General features: G+C 41.7%; 1 protein-coding gene across 7 annotated transcripts in view; it reads left to right on the top strand.

Annotated features, from left to right (window-relative positions):
* Window positions 1-19930, top strand: part of BIRC6 (baculoviral IAP repeat containing 6) — a 397034-nt gene extending 377104 nt beyond the window's left edge. For all 7 annotated transcript variants that reach the window (XM_077283020.1, XM_077283019.1, XM_077283017.1 and 4 more), the window contains exons 73-74: window positions 18828-18962; window positions 19223-19930. In XM_077283020.1, coding sequence (XP_077139135.1) covers window positions 18828-18962; window positions 19223-19402 — 315 coding nt within the window. In that variant the 3' untranslated portion in view covers window positions 19403-19930. The remainder of the gene's footprint in view (window positions 1-18827; window positions 18963-19222) is intronic.
* The last annotated feature ends 200 nt before the right edge of the window (window positions 19931-20130 follow it).

The following is a 20130-nucleotide window of genomic DNA, read 5'->3' as shown; positions in this document are numbered from 1 at the left end:
TAGCCTGGTGGTAAGGCAATTGCTCACTGCGAGCAGATAATGACTTTTACAAAGTGCTTGTCTCTCCAGCTGCCTGCCTCTGTGAACTGGATTTGATGGGAATACATTTTGCTGAACGCAGAACCAGAGGCTTCACGACTCAGACATTAAATTACACTACATCTCCCAAAGGAAATATTCTTTGACTGTTGGATAACAATTTTACTTCACAAATAAATTTGTCAGGTTTTGTGAAAATTCATATATTCAGAATAAAGGGACATTACTGTTTTTCTTTATCACACCGTCACATTTTATAGTAGTTTCCTCTATCTTTCACTGACCTCTTTTATTTGCAGCTGTGCACCCAAATACCGTGATCTGCAAACACAATTTTCCTGATAATGACTCATCCATAAATATAGGTTCCTTGACTTACAACATGTAAATCTTTTCTAAACTGGTCGAGGAGTGCAAAAAGTGTAAATCCCTAATCTACCGTATATACTCGCGTATAAGACGAGATTTTCAGCCCAAATTTTTGGGCTGAAAGTGCCCCTCTCGGCTTATACTCGAGTGAAGGTCGGCGGGTGAGGGGGAGAGAGAGGACTGTCGCATACTCACCTGCTCCTGGCGCTCCTAACGCTGTCCCAGCCTGTCCCATGGTCTCCCTCGCTGCAGCTCTTCCTCTATTCAGGTCACATGGTACCGCTCATTAAAGTAATGAATATGGACTCCACTCCCATAGGGAGCGGAGCAGCATATTCATTACTGTAATGAGCGGTACCAGTGACCGCTCATTGCAGGAAGAAGCTGCGGTACCATGGGACAGGCAGGGACAGCGTCAGGAGCGCCGGGACCAGGTGAGTATTTCATATTCACCTGTCCGCGTTCCATTCGCCGGGCGCCGCTCCGTCTCCCCGTCCTCTTGCAGTGACTGTGCGAGTCAGAGGGCGCGATGACGTATTAGTGTGCGTGCCGCCCTCTGCCTGAACAGTCAGTGCGGAGAGACGGGACGGTGAGGGGCAGCGACGAGAGGTGAGTATTTTTTTTTTTTATTGCAGCGGCAGCATTACATGTGGCACAATGCTGTATGGAGCCATAAACAACTGCATGGAGCATTATATGGAGCATCTATGGGGCCATAACTGTATGGAGCATTATATGGGGCCATAACTGCATGGAGCATTATATGGGGCATCTATGGGGTCATAACTGCATGGAGCATTATATGGAGCATCTATGGGGCCAAAACTGCATGGAGCATTATATGGGGCCATAACTGTATGGAGCATTATATGGGGCCATAACTGTATGGAGCATTATATGGGGCCATAACTGCATGGAGCATTATATGGGGCATCTATGGGGCCATAACTGCATGGAGCATTATATGGAGCATCTATGGGGCCATAACTGCATGGAGCATTATATGGAGCATCTATGGGGCCAAAACTGCATGGAGCATTATATGGGGCATTATATGGAGCATCTAGGGGGCCATAACTGTATGGAGCATCTATGGGGCCATAACTGCATGGAGCATTATATGGGGCATCTATGGGGCCATAAAGAACTGCATGGAGCATTATATGGGGCCATAACTGCATGGAGCATTATATGGGGCATTTATGGGGCCATAACTGCATGGACCATTATATGGAGCATCTATGGGGCCATAAAGAACTGCATGGAGCATTATATGGGGCTCCTGATTCAATATGGATATTCAAAAACACTTAACCTACTGATGTCTCAATTAATTTTACTTTTATTGGTATCTATTTTTATTTTTGACACATACCGGTAGCTGCTGCATTTTCCACCCTAGGCTTATACTCGAGTCAATAAGTTTTCCCAGTTTTTGGTTGCAAAATTAGGGGGGTCGGCTTATGCTCGGGTCATCTTATACTCGAGTATATACGGTACTTATTTTAGACAACTATTAAAATAAAGCTCTGTTTCGAGTTTATATATAGAGTGTGAAGGAAATTCCTTTATAGCACTTCCTTGAAATTCCAACCTATGGTTCAAAAAGTTTATTATTATTACAAGTTGGATATAACAAGTGATGTACAGAAATAAACTGCTGAACATTTCACCATATATGCCATATGCAACATTGAGATTTAACAAATTTAACCTCGTATACTCAATAAGTAGAGGTTAACATTATTAACATCGGCATTTATTCAATAGAATAAAAAAAAACTGTGTAAAGAAAATGTCAAGTCACAAAAGACAATATACATTGAGAGAAGGGGCAGATATGAAAGGTAACACTGGAGGAAAATAGAAGGACTTTCCATGTACTTCATTTGGACAATTAAATGTCCTATTTCTCCTTTTGCTCTCATCACCCCCCTTAAAAAGGAGAGGCTATCCAAGTTTTAGATTCAGATGAATCTGTGAAAGGGGTACAAAGCCGCTTAGCTCTCATGTATTCATATGAGCCTGCCCATAGCCAACTGTCTATTTACTGACTATAAAATCCTCCATATGAATCAGGTTATCCACGAACCTCTCCAATTTAGATGGGATAGAAGTTATTGATGAGCGAACGTACTCGGATAACGTCATCTTCGCGCACTCTTGTGTGTTAATCCAGAGTACCTTGGGTGTGCTCGTATATTATGTTTCTGTCCCCATGGCTGCATGTTTTGCGGCTGTTAGACTGCCTTAACAAAAGGATGCAGGGATTGCCTGTTTAAGGAATCACCACGTGTTCAGTCTGTCTAACAACTGCAAATAATGCAGCACCAGGGACACGAATATAATGTACGAGCATGCCAAAGGTACTCGGATAACACCTGAGCATGCTAGGATAAGATGTTATCCAAGCACGTTCGCCCATCACGAATAGTAGTTGATCTCCAATGTCTAGGGATAATCTGTCTCATGGTTACTAAAAATATTTTAAAAATGCCCATTTTTGAAGGAGTAAATGGACAAAGGCAGGGATGAGTGTAGTGCTGCTTCTGGAATATTTTGAAGAGTAGTACCAAAGAGTTTGTTGTAGAGGTCAAAAATTCCTGTCCAGAGACTGGAGATTCGAGGGCAAGACCACTAAATGTGGGTCATATTGCCAATGGCAGAGTCATACCTTCAACACTTATTTCAGACATTGGGAAACATATGTTATATACAATCTTGGGTGCTATACCACCTGGATATGATCTTGTAATTTGTCTCCTGGATATGACATTAGGTGGAGTGCTTATGAGTAAAGACAAAGGCCCTATTCCACTCAGACAAGAAGAAATATCCCACAAGTTCCTGTTCCAAATTAAATTGGAATGGCAGTGGGGAGTTTAGGGTCTCCTCCCTCTTCAACAAGTCCGCACATCAAAGAGACAATGGGAGGGGGGGTTCTTCCCTGATACAAATTTTTTTCAAATTCAGTTAAAGGTCTTGTCCAGTTTTCACAAGAAGGGATTGCGTAGAGGAGACTATGGACACAGCGGTGCTCCAACCAGGCCTGACCGTAGGTGAATTCGTTGGAGATAAGGTCCTCGATTGGTTTTAACTAGTGATGAGCGAATATACTCGTTACTTGAGATTTCCTGAGCACGCTCGGGTGTCCTCCCGAGTATTTTTTTAGTGCTTGGAGATTTAGTTTTCATCGCCTCAGCTGAATGATTTACATCTCTTAGCCATCATAAGTACATGTGGGGGTTGCCTGGTTGCTAGGGAATCCCCACATGTAATCAAGCTGGCTAGTAGATGTAAATTATCCAGCTGCGGCGAAAAAAATTAAATCTCCGAGCACTAAAAAATTACTCGGAGGACAACCGAGCGTGCTCGGGAAATCTCGAGTAACGAGTATATTCGCTCATCACTAGTTTTAACCCATTTGACGAGACATGATGTCTCATCTGGGAAGTTGGTGCATTTTGTGAACCCAGGTGTCTAAAATTGCTGTGTTCGAGTGGAAAATGTATTCGAGATAATTGACCCGGAAATGGTGAAAGCTTATATTTAGAAGCCAGTATATCCCAAATATTTAGCAAGGTGCGATAAAGAGGAGACAAAAAAGATGTTTCTGATCTGAGGGTTTTTCCACCCCACAGCAGATCAGTGAATGAAGTTGGGTTTAAGTGTTCTTCTATTTTGGACCAAATTCTATTGAGCGGGTTTATGACTGTATTCAAGATGCAGCGAAGTATTGAAGCTTTTTTTGGTAGGCCAAAAAGTCAGAGACACACATGCCACCCCCTGATTTGGGTCAAGTTAGGATGGAGTGTGAGCTCCTGGGCTTTGATAGCAAGCCACGCCTCCCCCTAAATTCCAACTTAAACCAACATCTCTATGGAGTTTTTTTCTCGGTAATCTGGTTTACAAAATAAAAGGGATTTTCTTATCTATAGCCTATTCCCTTTTCGTCTGTTGGTCTTTCTTGCCTATTTACAGTGGCTGCAGCAACTTGCAGTAATGTGATTGAGCCAACCCCCCAGTTAGGGTGTATTTTGTGAATATGCCACGTGTGTCCAAGAGAAGCATAAGCTTGAAGAGACCATCTCATATTACATCTGGACACTTAATGCCTTAAATTTCTTCATGAAAAGGTACAGTCATGGCCAAAAGAGACAAAAATTATGTATTTCTCCAGAAAATTATTGCAATTACACATGTTTTGTTATACACATGTGTATTTAGTTTGTATTGGAGCAATTGTAAAAAAAAAAAGGGAAAAGGCAAATTGGACATAATTTCATACAAAACCCCAAAAATGGTGTGGACAAAATTGTTGGCACCTTTCCAAAATTGTGGGTCTACAATCTTGTTTCAAGCATATAATGCTTGCTCAAACTCACCTGTGGCGAGTAACAGGTGTCAGCAGTATGAAAATCACACCTGAATCCAGATAAAAGGGGAGAAGTTGATTCAGTCTTTGCATTGTGTCTGTGTGGGCCACCCTAAGCATGGATAGCAGAAAGAAGACTGTCTGAGGACTTGAGAACCAAAATTGTTGAAAAATTTCAAGGATACAAGTCCATCTCCAGAGATCTTGATGTCCCTTTGTCCATGGTGTTCATCATAATAAAGAAGTTTACAACCCATGGCACTGTAACTAATCTCTCTGGACGTGGACTAAAGTGATAAATTGCTGAGAGGTTGAAATGCAGGATAGTCCAGATGGTGGATAAGCAGCTCTAATCAAGTTCCAAAGAAATTCAAGCTGTCCTGCAGGATCAGGTTGCATCATTGTCAGCGCAAACTATCCGTCGACATTTGAAAGCAATGAATCGCTATGGCAGGAGGACTCGACTGCTGACACAGACATAAAAACATTAGACTGCAGTCTGCCAAAACGTACTTGAGCAAACCAAAATCCTGATGGGAAAGTGTCTTGTGGCAGGTGAGACCAAGATGGAGCTTTTTGGTAAAGCACATCATTCTACTGTTTACCGAAAACAGAATGAGTCCAAAATAGAAAAGAACACAGCACCTACAGTCAAATATGGTGGCTGTTCACAGATGTTTTGAGGTTGTTTTTCTGCCTTTGGCACTGGATGCCTTGACTGTATGCAAGGTATCATGAAATCTGAAGATTACCAAAATATTTTGGGTCGCAATGTAGTTCCCAGTGTCTGAAAGCTGGTTTCGCGAGATCATAGGTCTTCCAGCAGAACAATGACTCCAAACATACTTCAAGAAGCACCCGAAAATGGATAGAAACAAAGCACTGGAGAGTTCTGAAGTGGGTGCGATGAGTCCGGATCTAGATCCCATTGAACACCTGTGGAGAGATCTTAAAATTGCTTTGAGGAGAAGGCACCCTTCAAATATGAGAAACCTGGAGCAGTTTGCAAAAGAGTGGTTAAAAATTCCATTTGAGAGGTGTAAGAAGGTGGTTGATGGTTAAAGGAAGCGATTGATTGGTATTTTATTTTAAAGATTGGGAAACCAAATATTAAGTTGATGGTGCCAACAATTTTGTCCTTCCTATTCTTGGGCTTTCATGTGAAATGATATCCAATTTTGCCTTTTTTTTCTTTCTTTTTTTGTTGTTGCTCTTACAGTACACACAAAGTAAATAAACTTGCAGAATGAAACCTGTAATTGCAGTAACTTTTTGGGAGAAATACTTAGGGTATGTGCACACGTTGCGGATTTCCTGAAGAAAACCGGAAATTTTCTGCAAGAAATCCGCATTTTTTTTTTGCGTTTTTTTTCTGTTTTTTTTCGCGTTTTTTTAGCATTCTGCAAGCGTAATTAGCTTGCAGAATGCTAAAGTTTTCCAAGCGATCTGTAGCATCGCTTGGAAAACTGACTGACAGGTTGGTCACACTTGTCAAACATAGTGTTTGACAAGTGTGACCAACTTTTTACTATAGATGCAGCCTATGCAGCATCTATAGTAAAAGGTAGAATGTTTAAAAAAAAAAAAAAAAAAAAAAAAAATGCTTATACTCACCCAGACATCTCCTCACCGGCGTCCGTTCCTCTTCCTATAGCTGGTCTGTGCGCACAGGACCTTCGGTCACATGACCGCTCACGACCAATCACAGGACAGTGACGTCATCGGCAGGTCTTTCACCGCACATCAGCTTCTGGAACCGAAGCGACAGCGTGCAGTGGAGGCGGGAAGACATCGAGGGTGAGTATAGGACTGTTTTTTATTTTAATTCTTATTTTTTGACCACTTATATGGTGCCCAGTGCGTGGAGGAGAGTCTCCTCTCCTCCACCCTGGGTACCAACCGCATATAATCTGCTTACTTCCCGCATGGTGTGCACAGCCCCGTGCGGGAAGTAAGCAGAACAATGGACCCCTAGGTGTGCGGAATCCCCTGCAATTCCGCATTTTAATGAACATGTTGCTTTTTTTTCCGCGATGCGATTTTTTTCGCGGAAAAAAAGGCTACATTTGCACAAAAAATGCGGAATACACTTAAAATAATAGGAGGCATATGTTAGCGTTTTTTTCGCGTTTTTATCACGTTTTTATAGCGAAAAAACGCGAAAAACAATTCCATGGGTGCCAAGAGTTTTGGCCATGACACTGTTATAGACTATACTACCAAACGGCTGTCTAATAAAATGTTCCAGACTTGAGGGCTCGTGTGATGTCATGTCACAGATGGAGATTGTGTTACTCCCATTTTGGGGACTCTTGGGATGCTCTACAACATAGAGAAACCCATCTGGGGTGGAAGTAGGAGAAATATGAGATTTTTCACAAAATCAGAAATTTCCAGAAAAATGACTAAGTCCCAAAAACTCTTTGAGCCAAACGTCTGGAACTGTTTTAGGTACTCGTGCTGACATTTTCCCCTCTCTGGAAGTTTGACACATGTCTGAAAAACGACTAAGCCCTAAAATAGCGCCTTTTTTTTTAAGCCCCAAATTTTTATTTTTTTTTACACCCATCAAACACAGACTTCACCCCCACTTTGGTGATGCCTTATACTAGGCATATACATTTCCCAGTCCTTTAAAACAAGTGCCGTTTTTTCATGCCCATGATATCCTGTCTCTGATTTGCGCTGGGGTTTTGTCCATGCTACTATGCCCTCTGTTACCTCTAGGCATAGGTAATGATGGCAGGAACACCTGTGCTGCTCCCGTACCCCATAAACGCTTCCCTGGGCTCTATGGCCATAATGTCTGGTTTCTTCGCTATAAGTCTGATATACATATCATTGTATAATGGCCTTTTATTTTATCTGATGAGATAAGTATGCACCCCCACCCCTCTCTTATCTGAATGTTTTACTGTCTGTACACAATCTGGTTTTGTTTGTGCCGTATATGTAAATGTTGTAGGGACATAATATTTGTTGCATGTGATGGGCTCGGCAGAGCGGCTGCTCTGTATGTGCTTTTATTTTTCGATTCAAATTAAGATAACCGGTCCATGTTTATATTTATGCACCCTGCCTATAGTAAATGTTAGTAATTATGCCACAACCAAAGTTATTTTGACACTGGCCATAAATTTTCCTGGGCAATTTCACATGTCTAATTGAGTGTAAAGGTGCGTGAGTGTCAGAAATACCAGGTTTATATCTTCCCGGAGGTATAATTGATAACATCTTGCCCCTCTTCCAAGAAACGGCTCAACCAAGAAAATTGAAAGATGAAATATTGCCTCCTGCTTTTAAAATGAAATGGGATGTTAAACATGTTAGACATCGTATGTCCAGCAAAGAAAGATAGCATCTACCTCCAGGCATGTTGCCGGTCAAACACCCTGAAAAGAATGAGGACTGATTTATAATCTGCCGACATAAATATTGGATAATTGAAGTAATTTCTGCTGAAATTATTAGTGGCTTGCATATTTCTTTGTAATGGAGAGCCGGAATGACTTATCACGAGCATAACAATTAGCAGAAAATAGTTCAAAGCAGTTGGGTGAACTTGATACATAATTACATTCTAATCATTGCCAATAAAATATAATGAAGAGAAGGCTTGGCAAATAAGACCTAATTCTGTAGTCCACGATGGGTCAGTGTTTATATGAGTCGATCCTTGTAGTCCAGCCTGTGTTTTATGTTTGCTTTTTTTCCCAGTTTATATTCAGTCTCTAGAAAGGATTGGGTTTCTAAGGGAGAACGTTTTTCTTTGCCGAGGTTGCCAAGCTGCCGTAAGGAGACTTATTGGCCATGCAATGCTCCTCTGGGAATTTTAAGTATGCAAATAGCTTGTTCAGAAGCAAGAGAACTTGATCCTTCTGAAGAGGTTATTTGCATATTTAAAATCCCTGAAGTGCATTGCATGGCCAATAAATCTCCTTACTAGTGATGAGCGAGTGTACTCGTTGCTCCGGTTTTCCCGTGCACGCTCGGGTGACCTCTGAGTATTTATGACTGCTCGGAGATTTAGTTTTTATCGCGGCAGCTGAGTGAATTACAGCTACTAGCCAGGCTGAGTATATGTGGGGGTTGCCTGGTTGCTAGGGAACCCCCAAATGTAATCAAGCAGGCTGGTAGCTGTAAATCATTCAGCTGCTGCGATGAAAACTAAATCTCCGAGCAGTCATAAATACTCGGAGGTCACCCAAGCAACGAGTACACTCGCTCATCACTACTCCTTACACCAGTTTAGAACTCTGAGCAAGGAGAAACGTTCCCCTTAGGCTGTGTGCACACGTCGCTTTTTTTCGCAGTTTTTCGCTATAAAACCGCGGAAAAAACGCTCACATTAAGCATCCTATTTAATAGAATGCAATCCGTATATTTTTTGCACATGCTGCGTTGTTTTCCTGAGCGGAAACGCTTTCCAGAAAAAAACGCAGCATGTTCTTTAAATTTGCAGAATCGCGGGGATTCCGCACACCTAGGAATGCATTGATCCGCTTACTAAGCAGATCATGTGCGGTTGGTACCCAGGGTGTAGGAGAGGAGACTTTCCTCCAAGGACTAAGCACCATATAATTGGTAAAAAAAAAAAAAAAATTAAAAATAGTGATATACTCACCTTCTGATGGCCCCCGGAGTCTTCCCGCCTCCCAGCGGTGCACGCGGCTGCTTCCGTTCCCATGGATGCTTTGTGTTCAGGACCTGCGATGACGTCGCGGTCACGTGACCGGGACGTCATCGCAGGTCCTGAACACAAAGCATCTATAGGAACGGAAGCTGCCACGTGCACCGCTGAGGAGATCGGGGGCCATCAGAAGGTGAGTATAACCATTTTTTAAATTTTTTTATTTTTAACATATCTTTTTTACTATTGATGCTGCATAGGCAGCATCAGTAGTAAAAAGTTGGTCACACTTGTCAAACACTATGTTTGACAAGTGTGACCAACCTGTCAATCAGTTTTCCAAGCGATGCTACAGATCGCTTGAAAAGCGCTAGCATTCTGCAAGCTAGTTATGCTTGCAAAACGCTAGGAATATGCATGCCAATTCCACATTCGATATACCCACGGCAGGAGTTGCAGAATTGCTGCGGAAATTACCGTGGCAATTCTGCAACGTGTGCACTTAGCCTTAGTCTCCCAGTCAGAGGCCTCTCACTTAGGCTGGTTTCACATTTGCGTTTAAAAACGCAGCGTTTAAAAAAAAAACGCAGGTGGTGAAAAAACGCATGTAAACGCGTGCAAACGCTGCGTTTTTTTAGACGCATGCGTTTTTGCATGCGGTAAAAAAAACGTGGCGTTTTGACGCGTTTACATGCGTTTTTTCATGCGTTTGCATTTTTGAAACGCATGCTGAGAAGTGTGTGACAGCTGCCAATCATCAAAATCAACTAGAAAACCCACTATAAATAGAAATAGCTAGGGTTAGGGATTGGGTTAGAGTTAGGATCCCTAGGGTTAGGGGTAGGGTTAGTGTTAGGGGTAGGGTTAGGGTTTGGATCCCTAGGGGTAGGGTTAGGGTTAGGATCCCTTTATCACCTTGATGGTGGGGGGTGGCTTATCAGGGTGTATTCTTGTTTTTTTCTATAAAAACGCATGCGTTTTTAACGGAAGCAAACGCATGTGCTTAAAAACGCATGCGTTTACATAGACAACAATACGTTTTTTGCCGCAAAAAAAGCATGCTTTTTTTGCGGCAAAAAAAAAAAACACCTCTAGAAATTACTACATGTTGCATTTCTGCGACAGAACGCATGCAGCAAAAAAACGCATGCGTCGTTAAACGCGGCCAAACGCGTACAAAAAAAAGCATGCGTTTTTAATGTTAAACATAGGGGAAAAAAACGCATGCGTTTTTTTCTGTACAAACACTGCAGATCAAAACTCAAGTGTGAAACCAGCCTTAGCCAAATCAGATCTCCTGCTTTGTACTGAGGGTTTGCAACAGCCTGAAATGTGTGTCTGCAAATGGAGTTTCTGGTTTGGCTTTTTATCGTGGCAAAGCTCGTTAGAGTCGATATTGACTTTTAGGATTTCTACATCCAGTTGACAGCGCTAGAGATCAAATCCTCTTGCTTTTGAAAAGGCTATCTGCATGTAGAAAGGGTTAGTATTTCTCCACTTCTCAGAGAGTTTACATTTAAAAATCTAATTGTTAATAAGATGTTTGTGAACCCCTTGGCCATACACCTAAGTGCTCATGCAAATAGGTCCGGTCTTGGATTGCAATGCACGAACTCACCCCCTCTCTCTCAGCCTGAACGTCCCAGCTTCATATATTTCTATGAGGTGGGCCCGCTCGGGTCAGTGATCAAACAGATTTGCACTGACGTCTGCATGAGCCCAAAGATACTAATCTGCAGATCGGTTGCTAATCTTAAAGCTCTCCCCCATACACTTATCATATGGCTTATTATTATTATTTATTATTATAGCGCCATTTACTCCATGGCGCTTTACATGTGAGGAGGGGTATACATAATAAAAAAAAAAAAAAGTACAATAATCTTAAACAATACAAGTCACGACTGGTCCAGCAGGAGAGAGGACCCTGCCCACGAGGGCTCACAATCTACAAGCTCATATTATACTTTGAGAACAAAAGGATCAGTAATCAGTCATGCCACATCCTTTTGTCCTGTCGCCCCCTCCCCCCCCTTTTTCTCCCCGACATTATCTTTTGGGAAAGTTTAGAAGGCCCCGATAAATATTTGATTCTGTCAAAACATCGATATTGGCGAGTTCGGTCTGTATTAGATCTCTTACTCAATGTTGTCTATGGAGACTGCCCATGGTTTTTTTTTTCATGTCTGCCTGCAAAAAAAGACATGTCAAAATTAGTCAATGGGTCCACTGAAAAAAAAACTGATAGCACATGGATGCCATCCATGTGTCACACCTGTTGGGTTTTTTTTTCTACTGTTTACGGTGTAACAGATTGTTGGAATTTTCAAAAAATGTTTAATACTGGACAAATGGATCCCACACCTGTGGTAATAATGGACACTATTACCAAAAATGGATGCAGATTTGGTACAGCAAAGTGATGATACAGTGTTTTTTCTAGTATGCAAGAAAAATAAATCGTTTCTGACTGAAGTCCAGCACAGAGATCATACTCTGCAGATCATGCTGCCTGAATTGGTATTGTTTTCCCAAATTTAAGGCTGCATTCACACACCTTTTTGCACACTGATCCGTAGAGTGTCATTGATCTATACACACACCTGTTATATAAACAGATCCTTGTGTCCAGTCTGTAAGACTCGGCGCAGGTCCTATTTTCATTTGTGTGGCGACTAAGTCAGCCATTAAAGTCTACAGGGTTTCATTAGGCACAGATGAAAAAACTGCAAACTTATTTTGTGCTTCAGTGCTCCATCCATGTTTCATTCAGTTTTCCTTGATAGTCAGTGGATAAATAAGTTTCACCAGTCAACTTCAGTTTTAAAAAAAAAGTTTTCAAAACTCAGGCAATACCGGATGACACAGGAGAGTAAGGCTACTTTCACACTAGCGTCGGGCTCGGCCCGTCGCAGTACGTCGGGCCGAGGTTCCCGACGCTAGCGTTGTCTCCGCCGCACAACGGGGGCAGCGAATGCATTTTTCCAGCGCATCCGCTGCCCCATTGTGAGGTGCGGGCGGAGTTCCGGCCGCGCATGCGCGGTCGGAAAAAGCGGACCGTCGTGAGCAAAAAACGTTACATGTAGCGTTTTTTGGTCCCGACGGTCCGCCACAACACGGCGCAACCGTTGCACGACAGTTGCGACGTGTGTCAATACGTCGCAATACGTCGCTTAATGTTAGTCTATGGGGAAAAAACGCATCCTGCAAGCACTTTTGCAGGATGCGTTTTTTCGGCAAAACGACGCATTGTGGCGGATTGCAGTTAACGCTAGTGTGAAAGTAGCCTAAGAAAGAGCCTTTTACACTGATGGAAAAATACAGATGTGTGTCTGTAGCGGCCGGATGTCTCCCTGCTCCCACCATCGGCTCAGTACGGCGCTTTGTCTGGCACTGTCATGTATGGATGTGCATTGGGGTCTCCAGAGATGTTTGCACTCAATCTCCAGTCTGGTGTATAGATAAATGATAGTCACCCCCATTAACTCTGGACATATCAGAGCAAGTTCTCTAAACCAGACAATGCTATAAAATTGAACAGCATTCACACAGTCTGTATAGCGTCTCCTCCTGCATTGTGGGGACCAGACGGCTAGCCATCTTAGAGAACCACAACATATGTATTTGCATTCAGGAGCGATCATTCAGTCCTATCTAGGTGCCATAACCTTGCCCATCTAGCTACAAATATAATAAGACACTGTACAGCTCTTTATTACACAGCAATTACATTGTATCTGCAGAAAACACAGGTAAATCCTGTCCATCGGTAATTGAGCAGCTTAGCGTCTCTAGGCACAACACATTATGTTCTTTTTAAGGGGTTGTACCAATATTATAAGTTATCACCTATCCTATAGATGAGGCAAAATCCATTTTTATTAACATGTTTTGGTCCGAAATTGGCGAGATTAATTGTTGGAGAATTAAGAAAATGATGGACATCATCTCTGGTTTATGAAACCAAAGGCAAGAAGAAGTGTATTGCATAAACATATTTATAAAGCTATGTGTTATATAAATATATCAAGAGTGGCTCCAACACCTCAATACCTCTGTATAGTCCCTGTTGGTTTTTAATGTTTTAGGTATTACCCCTCACTGCCAAACACATTGATAAATTGACTTTTTATGAATTCGGTCCTATTGTGTGTTTGTGTCCTTGCTCCTGAGAGGAAAATTGGATTCCTATTCCCAAGGGAAATTCTTCTGGGAACTGCTGCGTGAGATCTCGGTGTCCACAGCTCACCCACATCCCGGCACGTGGTTCTCCAGTACATAAGACGTACATTTCTGGTGTGGTCTCTATTGCAGCCGCAGATATAGGATTGTTCTCTTGCTGTGTCGCTGGGACGTTCCTGCCAGTACATCTCAAGGGTACATCGCACTGGTGCACAATACTGATGCAACCGTCCATTTTGGCCATGATGACCTGTAAATGGTTTCCTCCCACAGAGTGCAGCAGTCTAATGTCTTCTCCGCAGACGAGATGAGCCTGAGCTCACAGATATTTACTCATTCCCTTCGTCCTGCTTCCCGCAATCACATAACCCTTCTATTTTACTTCTCTTGTCAGGTCTGACTTTGAAAAGGGCACACATTTATTCCAGGGATCTAAAAATAAGTAGTCTCTCCTCTGATTTATGTCCAGAATAATTATAAGGGTCACTACTCAGCATTACGATCAGACATGCATTTCTGTTTTATTAGTACACACCGCCAAGGAGAGAACATGTCTAGGTTTTTTTCTCTGATATTAACAGGTCCGTCAGATCAGTGACAAGGCGCTCTTGAAACTGTATTGAGTCCTTTGTAGAGGCTAGGGATGACCTCCAGTGTACTCCTAAGGAGGGCATATCAAAAATTTGCAAACTGGTTTGACTCCAGAAATTTCCTATGCTACAGAATTCAATTAAGGTGTCAATAGGGAGAGGAAAATAATCTGTAGCGAATACCTCTGGCTGCAAATATTTAGTGGTGAAGTGCAGTATTCCTAATCCTTCTTTTCCCTGACGTCTGTTGTTGAAGATCAGGACGTCCTTATACATAAGTCATCTGGTCCCATTGAAAACCGCAATTTTGGCCAGCCATTGTTTAATGTTCATGGGCACGTGTAACATGCCATGAATGCTGAAATATCAGCTGTACAATTTACCCAAATTGTCAGTTCTTCCCCATATTGTGCTTCAGCCTTTACTTGCCAATCCCTTACCATCCAAATAAGTCTTGTACTTCTGCTGATTTACCCTTTTACCTATAGAGGGCTGTAATTTTGAATATTCTGTATTAACGGTGAAATTACTTTGAACCTGACATATCTAACCTTTTTATTGCAGCTCTTGAGCGTACAGATTGATCATGTGACCAAAAAATGGCGATTCCAGCGATATTTCACTGGACTGCTTGGTGTAGTTCTGATAAAATCAGTTTTCTCTGCTGCAGACCTAGCAGTTCTCTGAATGCGGAACCCTGTATAACCCCATCCACACCACTGATTGGCAGCTTTCTGAGTACACTGTGCATTGGCCAAAAACTGCTAATCAGTGGTGGGGGGAGTTACATAGAGCAGGAGGACTACATGGCACAAGACAACTGGACCTTTATTGATGATCCCCTGCTGATGAAACACTGATTTTATTGTAACACACCCAGTAAGTTACACATCTCTGGAATTGGGCAGTTAAGGATCTGTATTGAAGACATTGGAAAACTTAGAGAGATTTCTGAGAATAGGTTTTCAAGAACCTCACCATGTTTGTCCATGGACTGTGTGGTATTGAAACTCAACCTTAGTTTTAGAGCTACAATCATAGACAAAAAATAAGACACTTTCTCGATGTTGATAATAGCCTTGCCCATGCGTGGGAAATGGAAATGTATTGCACACAATGGACTCTCCATTTAAAGACTGGGTGAGACCACCTTTACAAGGCTCTCCTTTTTTTTTTTCTTTTTTTTTTTTAAGCGTAGGGGGGTCTAACATTACCATTACAAGCCCTAACTGGGTATATAAAAAAGAGCTTAGGATGGTAAATAACAGTCAAAAAACAGTCAGATAATAATGAATGACCATAAACAGTTAGGCAGTACCCAATAAATATGACAAAAGTGCTTAGTTGTAGTAGGTAGTATATCGGGTACCTTCCCCGGGGGCTGCCTATGTTAGTGCAGGTGAATCAATGCCCAGATTGTGGCTAATGCTGGCACCAAAGGGAGCACCTGCAGCCACTGGCTTAGCTACGTATGCAGAGTTGCGTGCGGTGAAGTGTGCAGGCTGTCAGTGCTAGTGCCAAGGTATCGGGAGCTATGCAGATCCAGGGATTCCCCGGCTAGTGTTGTCCCTGGATACCAAGCGAGGAGGAAAAAAATGGCTGACAGGCCCTGCCCGTATGTGACGTCACAGTGGAATTTACCGTCCTAAGGGGGCGATCTGTATACTCTGGGCATCATTCTTATTTGCATCAGCCAATGTCAGTAGCACTGTGTGGTGACCCTATGTGCAAGGTTGCTTTTTAACAATCGCGTAGTAAGCCCCAGCGGCACTTCTAAGTTTCAATTTTCCACATTGTAGTGCACCACGTTGGATCACCAAATGAGCACTGGTTTGCTCCTTTCTCAGTACTTTTTGTTAATTTATCCTTAAGCGTGGCATCATCTTATATCACTTTCCAGTCTTCTGTTTGACAGAATTGGCACTTTGTCTTGATCCTAGCAGCTGAGGATTTTTGTGGTGGTTGAGCGCTAGTGTGTTTATTACATTTGTTGTCTGTTACATACTTATTTCTGTGAATACAGACCCCTGGAATAGGCCGTAGTTTCTAGACTTCATCCACAGCGGAGCAATCTTCGAGATTAGCCCGGAGCGGAGTACATTATCATATTCTCCTGAAAGGAAGTAAAATACCTTTTATATAGCTGCAAGGTGAAGACCACACATACGGCAAAGCCCACCTATATATTGTGAGAGCTCCTCTTCTGCCATTGGAAACAGTGTTGCAGATTATTTCCCTTCCTTACTGTGTATATAGCTCAGACATTGATATTCCAGTCATGTTCCGGTTGTGTATCGGAGCAGAGGTTGCCGTGTTTTTCAATGTTCCGGGCTAATGGGATGCTTCTTGTGGCACAGTCTTCATCCTTCCTGCCAGAGACACATTCCACTGGAATAGACTTTTCATTTGTATCTCTTCCTTTATCCCACCTCATAAAATGAAGCTGCTCGTCATTAATTATAGCAGCATTTGTGTGATTGTTTTCATTTTGAACCGTCAGCTTATGTCAAGGGTGAAGATTTGAGAATCTGTTCTTTCCGTAAACAAGTATCCCACTGCTTTAATTGGTACTCTGATGGCAAAACGAGGTACTAAGGTTGTGGCTGCCGACTGCTCAGACTATTCACATTTTATTGTCTGCTCTTAAAGAGGAAATGAATATTGATAAGAAGTTTCCCTCTGGATTATACTAGGAAGGTTATTCTAAATATGACTCGAGGAGCATTAGCCCCGCTAATAGGAGTGCAGAGAACTGTCATTTATGTGTTGTGTAATAAAATTGGGCTTCGTCCTGCAAATATACCTAGCAAATGATAACCGCGATCAACACATGTAATATCAATGAAAAAAAGGAAAGGAAATAAATGCCCATGAAAGCCCAGATATATCAAAGTATGTGACAGTCTTTATTAATGATCAGGTGATAAAAGATTAGAAAAAATGACCATATAAAAACAAGGGGCGCATACACAGGATAAAACCATAGGTCTTGAGGGAGTGGAATAATCATACGTAGATATAACGCTAGTGAGCACACTCCACTATATACAGTAAGGCATGGGTAGTATCCTGTGTCCAAATCTAAAGGTATGTTATAGTATAAGGACCATAAACATGCATCAGTGCTTCGTGCAATGTTAGGTGCGGGCAACGCTCAGTGCTAAATATAAATAGGAGTGAAGGCGACAGCCGAAACGCGAGTAATGGTGGACACCACCTCAGGAGAAGGAGTCTTCTACCATCATTATATTGAGCATTGCCTGCACTGATCCATTTGATTTTTCAAAAGGCTGATGCAGGTTTATGACCCTTAGACTAGAACAACTTTTATATTCGGACACAGGATACTAACCATGCAATACTGTATATAGTGGCGAATGTTCACCAGCATTATCTCTTCATATGATTATTTGACTCCCTCAAGATATTTGAGTTTTATTATCATGGGTGTGCGCCCCTTGTTTTCATATGGTCACTTCCTGTAATTTTTTGTCATCGCTAATAAAGACTGTGTTTTCATATGTCTGGGCTTTCATGGTCAATTTGTACTTTCCTTTTTTCATCCATGTTTTCCGCCGACTGTCCGGTTTCTCTTGCCATAACAGACCAATTTTGCACTGTATAGACGGAGGTTTTGAACAATTTCACATTTTCACAATTTCCACATACCGGTATGCCTATTTTTCCCTTATTTTTCATCTTATATGTAATATTAAGGATGGAATCTACCATAGTTTTGTGTCTTCTGTAGTCTATACAGTCATGAGTTTAACAGGGTTGTATGGGCAATAAAAATGGTTTCAAAAGAAGTTTAAAAATAAATTAGAAAAGCAACACTTCCCTCACCAATCCCAGTTTTGACACTGCTTGATTGCTTGATGGTCTTTGCTTCCCGCTGTAGAGATGCATTGGCTGTAGTTAGATCATTGGCTGCAGCGGTAACATGTCCATCACGTCACATGTCATCACTTAAAAGAAACTGTCAGCAGGTTTTTGCCATGTAATTGAAAGACAGCAGAAAATAGAGGCTGAAACACAAAATTCAGGGATGTGTCACTGGTCAAAGTGTGTGCTGTAGTTTGCTAACATTGAAGGATTTGTCACTAAGAGATTAACATTGCCGGACTACATTAGTCCAGCTATGGCCCCTCCTGCTGTGATAAGCAGCTCACTGTCTATGGACTTTGTGCATGCAGAGCCTGGTGTGGGTGGGGCTAGCTTTATCAGCTCTGCTTCATTGTAAATCTAAAAGCTCTGATTTTGTCAGAATGGCTGCACTTAGTATCTAAGTGATACATCGTTGGATTCAGCTTCTCTTCACCTACATTATGCTTTTCCCAGATGAGGTAAGAAAAACCTGCTAACAGAATCCCTTTAAGCAGTGGACTAGGCAATGTTGGAACACAAGTGGTAGGGGGATTGTTGAGGTCAGTCGTTGCTTGTTTTATACGTTTTTTACCAATATGAGCATTTTATAAAGCTCCTTTACTCCCCAGACAACCTCTTTTTTTATAGGATCCCTTATGGATGACTGGATTTTGGATTATAATTGACAATAACTATTCTTGCTGCATTTTTCACCGGAAATGTTTGATTCATTCTGGATCCGATGGAACCAATAATATTTTCTTGAACATTGTAGGTGATTCATAAACACTTTTACTTGAAGCGAGCAGAGATCATGGCTCAATGTGAGGACTGGATAGTAGATATTCAGCAGTTCAGCAGTGACAAGCGCGTCGGCAGGACGATGTCACACCATGCAGCGGCACTAAAGGTAAGTTGGTTGATCTGACTATTGAGACCTAGTTGTTCAAGCGAATTTACGTCTATGACTAGTGTAAGTCATTCTCAGAATTCCCTCTTGCATGATCAGCACATCCTTTCACCTGTTGATGCCGGGAGGTCCCTGAGGCTCCTCGGAGTACGTTTTGCGTACACAGCGACTTCCATGCAGCACTGTGCTTTGTGGCTCTAGAGAGAACAATTTATTGCAATGACATGCTGACCATACTTTTCCTTCTGCTTTGTGTGCAGCGACATACGGCTCAGCTCCGAGAAGAGCTCTTAAAGCTCCAGTGCCCTGAAGGCTTGGACCCAGACGCTGATGAGTCTACAGAAAAATGCCTTGCCACAGCGAGCTGCGAGGAGGCTTCATTGCACGAACAGGTCAAACCCAGCAGCAGTAAAGACAACCCTGGTGACTTCAAATTCTGAGCTGCATTGGCATGGACTTTACACACACAGGCTTTGAAGCACAGCCAAATATGTCCATATTTGTATGTAAGAAGCTAATTATGTAATAGTTAATGAAGCTAAAACTATTCTATGCCCTTAAGGTTATACAGATGAATTCAAGATGATCTTTTACCTGTAAAAGAGTGTAAACTTTTTTTTGTGCTTTTATTTTTTCAATTGTGAGAACCACTGATTGGTATGTTTAGCATATGTAAACAAGAAAATGGTGAAATCACTGAAATAAGGGAAATATTCCTTACGAAAGAATGTTTACTGAACGAATTCCTTTTTTTTGTTTTGTTTTTTTTTACTGATAGATTGAGGGCGTTGTAACAAAGAATATATATTGGTCATTCGTATTACTATAACTATTTAAAAACTGCAAATTTTCACAGATTTGATAGGTTTTGGCCATACCTTCATTGTCATTTTTTTGATTTCTACAGACAACTGCATTATTCAATAAACTTTAAACAGACCTGCTCCCTAATAAAATAATTACTGGTACTCTTTTCTTTTTTTTTTTTTTTTAAGAATTAACTATGGAAGAGACCTTAGAACTGGAGACTGCTCTTGTTAGACTGAATTTATCACAGTCTGTTTTATTTGATGCACATGAAATAAACGGACATGGTTTTACCTTCAGATCTTGCAGTTTATCGCTGGGTTTTGTTCAATATTATTTCAAATTGGCAGTCATCATAAAA

The sequence above is a fragment of the Ranitomeya variabilis genome, chromosome 2 (genome assembly GCF_051348905.1).
Source record: "Ranitomeya variabilis isolate aRanVar5 chromosome 2, aRanVar5.hap1, whole genome shotgun sequence".
NCBI lineage: Eukaryota > Metazoa > Chordata > Amphibia > Anura > Dendrobatidae > Ranitomeya > Ranitomeya variabilis.
This window is presented reverse-complemented; position numbering and strand designations above follow the sequence as displayed.